The sequence below is a fragment of the Hydra vulgaris genome, chromosome 04, assembly GCF_038396675.1.
Source record: "Hydra vulgaris chromosome 04, alternate assembly HydraT2T_AEP".
Taxonomy (NCBI): Eukaryota; Metazoa; Cnidaria; class Hydrozoa; order Anthoathecata; family Hydridae; genus Hydra; species Hydra vulgaris.
In genome coordinates, this window is record NC_088923.1 from 27,783,458 (window position 1) to 27,793,402 (window position 9,945).

Genomic DNA, 9,945 nt, shown 5'->3' on the forward strand with positions numbered 1-9,945 from the left:
ATCCTTTCATTTATTTGGCAGAATAATAATTTTTTACTAAATTATAAGTTTTATATTTATTATTATATTATATGAACTATATTAATGCACATTATTAAATAAACAATAGTTAATTTAATTAAAACTTATTAACAAAATGCACATTTGAAAATTTAAGTTAGTTTTGTCATTTAAGTTATTTTTAACTTATTTTTAGATTATTTTTAAAATAATTTAGTAAGTTAGTAAGCCAAGAGCAATTAGCCAAATAACGATGAATAGCCTTTCAACAAAAGAAATATTGCTCAAAGAACTGGATAGTATCAATAATGCCGTTAAACAAGCAACTTTTGATATTGATAAATCAGTGCTCAGTGTGCTTAGAGATAAATTAAAGCCTCTTACCGGTAGTAAAGAAAAGGGAACAATAATTAATATGACTGAATTATCTACAATGGCTAACAACAAAGCTACACAAGCTTCTAAAAAAAGAAAACGAGATGAAAAAGCAGCCAAAAAGGTTATTTGAGAAAACAAAAAAAATAAAGGCAGCCATTCTCAAAGAGCAAAGGTTTAAAATAATAAAAAGCTTTTAAAACTTAACAAACCTTGGAAAAAATCATCTTTATTGTGAGCCTTCAGGATGAAGCTACAAAGACCAAACAGGTTGCATGTAGAAAGTGTTGAAACAGGTTGTGTTCACAAAACAATTGAATTTATGTGCAAGGAGTGTGAATAACTATATTTAGTTAAATATAATTAAAATAATTAGTTTTAACTTTTGTGGCTTTAAAGCCACATAAATATGTTTTAAACCATTTTTTTTTAATGCAATTTTTTCATTTTAGTTTTTAAAAAATTATCAAGTTTGTACAGTACAGCTAGGGTTGCCACCTTTAAATGAATAAAAACTGTGATATTTTTAAAGACAAAGAATAGTGTGGTTATAATGGAGGGGTATAAAATAATTTTTAGGGAACAGAACTATGGAGTTACTAGATAATGTTTAGTCCTTGAATTGCTGCTAATTAAAAACGCACCTGTATAAGATATAAAATATTGCTAAATAGTAAAAAATCACTACAAGTTTCCAATTCGATTAATGGAGGTGCATTCCCTAAGGCTGCAACCCACCTGATACTTAATGTTACAATTTATTGCTAGTTAACTGTGGTTAACTGGCTGAAACAGACAGTGACAGTGAAGGTCATATTAAAAGTGATGCTTCTGCAAAAAAAATAAAGGTTTACTTTGGTGCTTCTGCAAAAAGAAAAGTTGAACCTGATGCTTTAACAAAAATGTCAAAAAAATGTTTAACATAAACTGAATGCTAAGCTTGATTTTTTGTAGAGATTGGTAAATTAAAATCTCAACTGTTTTTATCGGTTAGGCTTAGTGCTACTGGCCGGATATACTTGGTAAGCGAAAGATATTATGACTCAAAATGAGGTTTTAATTTTTCAAAAAAACGAAGACCAAATATATTACTGATTTGGAGAGAAATGCAGGAGAGTGCTGCTACATTGATTGATCTATACCTGCCCCAACCTAAATCCTCAGTCGATGTAGCAGCATTCCCTTGCATGTTATCCATAAATTAGCCAACGTAGCAGCACTTTCCTACATTTCTCCCCAAATCAGTAATATATCTGGTCTTTGTTTTTTAAAAAATCAAAACCTCATTTTGAGTCATAGCATCTTTCGCTTACCGATATACTTAGCAATAACTCAAGAAATACTTAACAATTCAATTCCAAATTTTTTGTGTAATGGTGCTCTATCAGTCCAAAATGAATAAACAATTGAATAATTGGAAAAAAGGTTTCGGATTTTCATTCAAAATATAATCTATTCTCATTCAAAAAATGCAAAATTGTCAAAAATTGCTACAAGAAGACTCTACAAAAAGTGTTACAAGAAGATTCAAAATATCGAGAGAAAAAGAGGTGTTGGAAAGATAAAAGGTTTTGTTGACAAAAATAATGTGAGTTCGATCATCAGTTCAATTACAAAAAATCCAATCGCAAAGAGATCTCGCCAAAATTTCAAATGCGGTCATTTTCTTGTCAGAAAAGCACTCAAGAGCAAGGGTTTAAAGGCATGCACCATAAAAAAAAATACGAAACGATTAGTTGATGGAGAATTAAAACGATTCACTGTGCAAGGAAGCTTGTCAAACTTTTTAACTCAAAAAGTTTGTGCATTATTGAGGGTAACAAAACCTACTACAAAAAGGAACGGTCTATTACTCCTAGAAGGCACTGGAGTGGTACAACCAAAATGGCATTGAAATTATTCCAAAAGATGCGAATCCTCTAAATTGCCTGAGAAGCGTTTATTGAGAGTTACTGGCCAATTATAAAAAGAATCTTGTTGAAAAGCAACAAATCAGCAAAAGATGACAAAAGCAAGATCCTGGCCATGATGGGAACTACTCTCAAAAAAATTTGATTACTTTTTAAGCGTTTTCTGATATCTGTATAAAATGATTAAAAACTTTAAATAGCATAATAAATTTCATCATAAAAATGTACGAACATACATATTCATACAGTATCGGACAAAACAAGTGCAACCAAATAATGCTAATTTAGTTTCTTTATATAAAAGTGTTGCATTTTTTCAACTTAGAGAAATAACTATGTAACTGTTTAGAGACAAAGTTCTTCAAGTTTTATTCATCACAAAGTTCATTATTTGTACTTGAAAATTAAAAAATTAATCAAAAGTATTAAAAAAAGTTGATTTCCTTCTACACAAAACAAGTGCAACTCGACAAAATGTTGACCAAGCTGTATTTCGCTATCAATATTTCGTGGCAAATTTTTTTTTGTTGATCACAGCCTTGCATCTTCGAGGCATAGGTTCGATCAGGTGATCAATGAAAGTTTGTGCAATCGCTGCCCAGGCCTTTTGGATTTGTTCAAACAGTTGATCCTTATTACGAACGCCTTCAAAATTAATTCTGCGGTTGACGATCTCCCACAGGTTCTCGATAGGGTTGAGATTGGGAGATTGAGGCGGCCAATCCATCACCGATAGGTGGTTGTCTTGAAACCACTGCTTGACTACTTTTGCAGAGTGTTTCGGATCGTTGTCTTGCTAAAAAACCCATTTTATTGGCATATTCCATTCAGCATAAGGTAACATAACATCTTTTAGGATATTTTTATACATGAAACGGTCCATTATTCCATCGTTTCGATGTATTGGACCTAGACCGTTAGCAGAAAAACACCCCAAGACCATTACATTGCCCCCACCATGCTTCACGGTCTTATGGCAGTAACTTAAATCAAGGCGTTTCTCGGCCGGTCGACGTAGATGGCAAATGCCATCGCTCCCAATGATGTTGAACTTCGATTCATCATTGAACAGGACAGTTTGCCATTTCTGCACATTCCAGTCAATATGAGATGTAGCAAACAGGAGTCTTTTCTTCTGGTTTTTTAGTGAAATCAACAGTTTCTTTGCAGGGCGTCGAGAAAACAATCCGGCTTCAACAGCACGTTGTCTGATTGTTCGGTCCGAAACAGGCAGCTCTAATTGCTTTTGTATCTCGACTGATGATATCCAGGGATCCTTCTTGACGGATCTGATGATCATAGAATCCTCTCTAGAAGTGGTGGAACGCGGTCTTCCACATTTGTTATCTGCTGCCAACTTCCCCGTAGAACGATATTTGGAACATAATCTTGATACGGTCCATTTTTTCGCGCGATATTTATCACAAATACTTTTTGTGACATTCCTCTTACGTAATCGCCAATAATTTTCTTTCTTAGTTCCAATCCAAGACTGTCGGGTGCCATTTTTGCACTTGAAGTCATAAAAATAATAAAAATAAATAATCACGCTTCTCAAGGCTTACCGTGTTACATTTACCTTGTGATGATACAATAATGCTCTGTGGAACACAACGTCTTGGTTAGATGTGGACTGTATTGATGTAATGAAACACTTGTTGTATTTCACTTCTTGTATTGATGTTCTTCGATAAAACACTTTGATAAAACTTGCTTCGATAAACTGTCTTGATAATACTGAGTGATTGACTTCCATATACTGACTGAATTACATTTCGATTTACATGTCTCTTGTATAGTAAAATGAATCTGTGTAAACCTGTTCTGGAAGATTCAAGATGCTTCTTTTTGATGCTTCTGGATGCGTCTGGATGCTTCTGGATGCTTCCAGATGCTTCTTCTGGAAACTTCTGGAAGCTTCTGCATGCTTCTGGAAACTTCTGGATACTTCCTTTAATTATTAAAAAACTTCCGTGACGTTGCCACGGACCAGACTTAAGAAAATGAAACAAACCAAAAAAGTTGCACTTGTTTTGTCCGCTGCAAAATGGCACTTGTCAACGAAATTCTGCCTGTGTGCTGTCACCTGTCGGCTGATTGCTCATGTCATGGCATGCTATGACTTCAGACTCCTGAACTGTTTGCTGTGGTAGTATAGTTCGTTTCGTTTTTAAGACATGTAAAATTAGGAACACTTTTTAGCATTGTTCGATGTTGGTTGCAAATGTTTTGTCCAATACTGTATGTACTAATAAATACATATATAGAAATATATGAAAAAAATTTTATGTATTTTTTATAGTTTATTATATTAAAGTTATTGCTTTCAGTTGATCGTTGTCGTGATTGTGATATTCATGCTAAATGTGTTCATGGTGTATGCAAATGCTTGCCAGGTTGGGTAGGTAATGGATATGAATGTGTTAAAGAAGGTGAGAAAGTTTTAAACGTATAATTATTTAGTTAAGCTAACTTTTAACTTTTCTAAGAGTGAATTAGTTGCCTTTACTAAAGAAGAATCTGTTGCATTTGTGTGACCTATGTTTTATGTGTTTGTGTGTTTTAGAGTTTGGTACTACTTTTAGATTTCAAAATATTTTAGAATGTGATAGCAAGTGTGTTGGGTTTCAAACGTGCATTTCGGGAGTTTGTGGTTGTTTACCTGGATACACTATTGTGCAAAATATTTGCATGCGTAAGTATTTACTTACACGCAAACATACATACATACATACATACATACATACATACATACATACATACATACATACATACATACATACATACATACATACATGTGTGTATGTATGTATGTTTGTATGTATGTATGTATGTATGCATGTATGTATGTATGTATGTATATATGTATGTATGTATACATGAGGTTGTAATAAATAAAAAATTGTATATAAATATTTGATAGGTGAAAGGAAAAGCACAAAAGAACCACTTTCAGGATCTTTTGCTCCACGAACTATGTCATCTTTTGACCACATGCTTAGTACCACGCGTAAACCCCTAACGATACTTCATAAAACATTGGTTGCAACAACTGTCACTCACCAACCAACTATTGGTTTACCTATAACTTATTACTTGAGTACAGTTTCTTCAAACTTACCTGCAACAACAAGATTACCTTCCATCGAATACTATGATAATAATACTCCTCCAGGTTTTAAACATAGCTTAAATATTGGTGTAGAAAATGGCCTATCTAAGACTCATGTCTTCATGAAACAAAATATTTCAGAAGTTACATTAAAGCATACAAATAACTCTTTGAAAGGCGTCTCAAATTTCGCAAAAACAAGCTTTTTAAAAAAAAACGAAAAAAATGTCTATCCAGACCAAAGTAAGAAGGATATAAAAGAGAAAGTATATAAATCAGGCAATGTAAAACGAAATCTTCTCCAAAACGTTGATAAGAATGAGATGAAATATTTACAAGACGGTATAACTCACAATTTTAATAAGAGAATAAAATATGCTAACAAAGTTAGTTCTAATAAAACGATTGTTCAACAAAGTAGTTGGTTAAGAAAAGTTAAGGATTTTAATATAAGAAAAAATCTTGCTTCAATTTTTACCAACAGTAAAAATGTGAACAGTACAAATATTGTAGTTATAAGAAAAAAACCATTTTTAAAAAACCTTAATGAAACTAAGATAGCATCGAAGCAGTCAATAAAATCTGGAAATCACTTTTCAAAAAGTATAAATGCCTCAAAACATTCTGAAATTACTTATTATTATTATCCTATAAATTCATTTGACGATTTACGTACAAATATGAAAGAAGCTGGCCAGTATGGAGAAGATTTACGTACAAATATGAAAGAAGCTGGCCAGTTTGGAGAAGATTTACGTACAAATATGAAAGAAGCTAATCAGTATAGAGAAGATTTATGTACAAATATGAAAGAAGCTGGTCAGTATGGAGAAGATTTATGTAAAAATATAAAAGAAGCTGGCCAGTATGGAGAAGATTTACGTACAAATATGAAAGAAGCTGGCCAGTATGGAGAAGATTTACGTACAAATATGAAAGAAGCTGGCCAGTATGGAGAAGATTTACGTACAAATATGAAAGAAGCTGGCCAGTATGGAGAAGATTTACGTACAAATATGAAAGAAGCTGGCCAGTATGGAGAAGATTCTGAATCTTTTAATGGGCAAATGAATAACCCACTAGGAAGCGAAGTTAATCAGGACAGAAAGTTTATTTTGGATAGTTTCCATTATCCCAATAGTTTTCTATTCGATTATCCTACTGAACAGAAATCAACAGATTTACATATGAGTAATGAAAGCTTATCCTCTTTTATAAAACAGGAGAGCATGGATATTTCCAAAATACGCGCGGATCAGCTAAAATATGTAGATAATGATATAGAGTCAGAACTACCTCAAGGTGACAATATGCAATACTTTAATTCAAATAGTGAGGGTGTTTATATACCTATTTACAGTCATGATGTACCAGTGCTACATAATACAAAAAAACTAAAAAACTTAAATGGGCCTAACTTAAATGGATCTAACTTAAATGGGTCAGTTACTAATAATATGACTACAAATGTTTTTTCTTTTAAACAAGATAAGATTGGAGACAAGGGAGGGCTGGAACATGAAATTTCAAACATTAAAAATGAAAATCTAAGTGCAAGCAAGGGATTCAACAAGCAACAATCAGCGATAAACAGCGACAAAGATTTTCCAGATGATGATTTACAGAAATGGTTAAAAGAAGCGAAAGTTTTGTACGCAAAAGGAATTAAAATTCTTCGCAAAAAAGGTTTATTAGAAGAAAAACAAAGTTATTCTTCAAGAGCTCAAAAACGAAAACTTAATTCTTTATCGAATTATAAAAATAACGTCAGTAATTTTAGTATTGAAGATATTTATCCTGATTCATTGTATCCTGATTCATTAGATGATTTCACTGATAATCAATCTTATCCAGACGAAAATTTATTTTATGATTTTAGTGATCAGTCGTATCCAGAGGTAAACTTTTCAAGTAAACACAGTTCTCTTTTAGCTCGTTTACCCGGTAATGACGATTCTACTTTAGTAATATCATCGAGTAAAGACGATTCTTTATATAAAACAAAATTTAACGAAAGTTTTCAAGGAAAACCTCATGCTTTTAAAAAACCTGAGGAAAAATTTGAAAGTAATAACAAAACGTCATATAACAAAGAAAGTTTCTTTGCAAAATTAATTACATTAGATAAAGCAAATAAACAAATTAACTTATCAGGGCAGAACGAAGAGATTATCCCGAGTAAAATATTTTCCAATCGTTTTCAAATCATAAAACATTTTGACAAAATGTTCAGCTACGTTAATGAAACTAAAAACTCACAAAACGACACAAAAATTAATGTTGATGAATCAAGGTTGCTGCAAAATGACTTAAAAAATAATACTGAGGAAGTTAGGAACAAAAAAAATGACGCAAAAAGTGACGCTGGTCAAATGCAAAACTTACAGAAGGACATTAAAAATAACACTGATGAAATATGGAACTCGCACAACAACACAAAAAATATTGTTGATGAAGATAAGAACACACAATTACAAAAAAATGATACAAAAAATATTACGCGTGACCAACCGGATCACATTGATCATAGTTTTGAAGCCAACTCGGATATGTTTGAAAATCAGAAAACAGAAAAAAACATTTTAAATGTTTCTGAAAATCGGAAAGCAAAAGAAACCATCTTTAATATGTCTGAAAATCACGGAACAAATGGTTTAATCGAAAATTTTTTTGATAATAACGAAGGGCACGTTATTTCTCTTCGCGGCATAGCAAAAAGCAACATACCGAACAACCGCATTGTGCTAAAATCTCCAATTTATTTAAAGAAAACCAAGCTAAAGCCATTGATAAAAGTACAACCGATTGATAACATAAAAAAAATCTCAAGTTTTTTAAAACAGAGTTTAGTAAAAATTGAGTCAAAAATGAACATAAAAAATTTATTAAGAGGAAATAAAACAAATCGATATTTATCTTTATCTACTGATCAACACAATTCATCAAATAAATTCACTGCCGTGTCAGTTCCTTTTAAAGTTAAAAAAATTCTTTCTAATGCAAACAAAAACTTTAATCGAGAATTCATGAACAAAACAGTTGAAGTATCAGACGTGTTAAAAGAGTACGGAATAACTAAAAATGATTTAGTTGCAGAAACGAACAAATAAGAATGTCAAAAAAGTTGATGATTAAACAAAGTAGTTTTGATAAATGACTTAAAGTTTTTTGAGGAGAAACCGTAATTAAAAATATTACGTAAGGTAACAATGGCATTCTTTTGAACATCAAAATCTTTGATTTGATCGAAATCTTTGTTATGTGTTTTACGAAATAAATTTTGATTTGATTGCCAAAAAATTTAAAAATAAAATGTTTGGTAAAACTTTAAATTTTCACAAATAAAAAGTGAAATTTTTATTTTATTAAATAAAGTATTTTCTGATTAAAAGTTTTTATCAAATTTTTTTCTGTTAAAAAAGTGCCTTTAATTAATTTAAATTGGCGAATTATTGAGATTTTAATCCTCCACTGTCCTGTGAGACACAAATACCCACAACTATAGCGTTGAGAATACAAATCCGGTTTTATGGTGAAATTGAATAGTAATTTTCAATGATTGGTTCCTTTTTAATCCGTTTCTGTTTATTCAGTTAACATGATCAGTTTCAGTTACTACTAGTATATTTACAAATTTTTCGCGAAAAAGTCCTAATATTTAGTATATCGGGTCATTTCGGATAAAGCGAGCCGGTCGCCTAAATATTGCAATTTTACGAAATCAAATTATGCTTTCGATTTATAACAATTTATTTAATATTAGTTATTCATTTTAAAGTCTAATGAATATTTTAAAAACAGTTGCTAAGCAATTATTTTCGCGGTGGTATAATTATAATCATTCGAGTAGTAACAAAACGTTTTTTCGCTTTAAGACCTAATATTTTGTTTAGCTTCAATTAAGAAAAGTGAGTATTTCATATTTGACACTATTTATAGTAAATATGATTGTAATAATAGTAATATGAGAAACTATTTCAAAAAATACAGTGTTGATATGTATTTGAGCGATGATAAAGTTTTTTAATCGAATTTTCAACCTGGCTCGGTTTTGCATAACTGTTAGATAAACCGAGCCAAGGGCATTCAGGTAAACCGAGCCTTTGGCTCACTTTTCCAAAAATTGCAATAATAAATAAATGTAAAAAATATTATAAATTTTTTTGCTTTTTGACCCACATGAATTGTTAATTTATTGGAATTTTTTATGATATTTTTACAGAATGGTACGTTATCAACCGATCACGGCCCGAAGAAGCCAAAAATCTCAAGGAAAACAAAAATTGTCCGAGCAGGTATCGGCAATTCGAGGACAACATCGAAGTCCAAAAAAACTGCCGAGGCCTCAAAGTCATGCAGGCACAAAACTAAATTTATGGCAAAAAAGAAATATGGCTGGTGCTATGGAAGAATACAGAAAACAAGAAGAAAAACCTTCAACTGAACGGTTGTCAATACGGCTGATAGCGAGAGCGTGGAATGTGCCATATGAAACTTTGAGGAGGAGATTGTCAGGAAAAGTGAGCAAAGTGGAAAGTGCTTCTGGGA

At 31.7% G+C, this 9,945-nt stretch overlaps 1 protein-coding gene across 3 annotated transcripts in view; it reads left to right on the forward strand.

The window, feature by feature from the left end:
- The window catches only part of LOC101237995 (uncharacterized), a 110,240-nt gene extending 101,452 nt beyond the window's left edge, over nucleotides 1-8,788 (forward strand). For all 3 annotated transcript variants that reach the window (XM_065795955.1, XM_065795957.1, XM_065795956.1), the window contains exons 21-23: nucleotides 4,616-4,717; nucleotides 4,888-4,980; nucleotides 5,209-8,788. In XM_065795955.1, the coding sequence (XP_065652027.1) occupies nucleotides 4,616-4,717; nucleotides 4,888-4,980; nucleotides 5,209-8,507 (3,494 nt within the window). In that variant the 3' untranslated portion in view covers nucleotides 8,508-8,788. The remainder of the gene's footprint in view (nucleotides 1-4,615; nucleotides 4,718-4,887; nucleotides 4,981-5,208) is intronic.
- The last annotated feature ends 1,157 nt before the right edge of the window (nucleotides 8,789-9,945 follow it).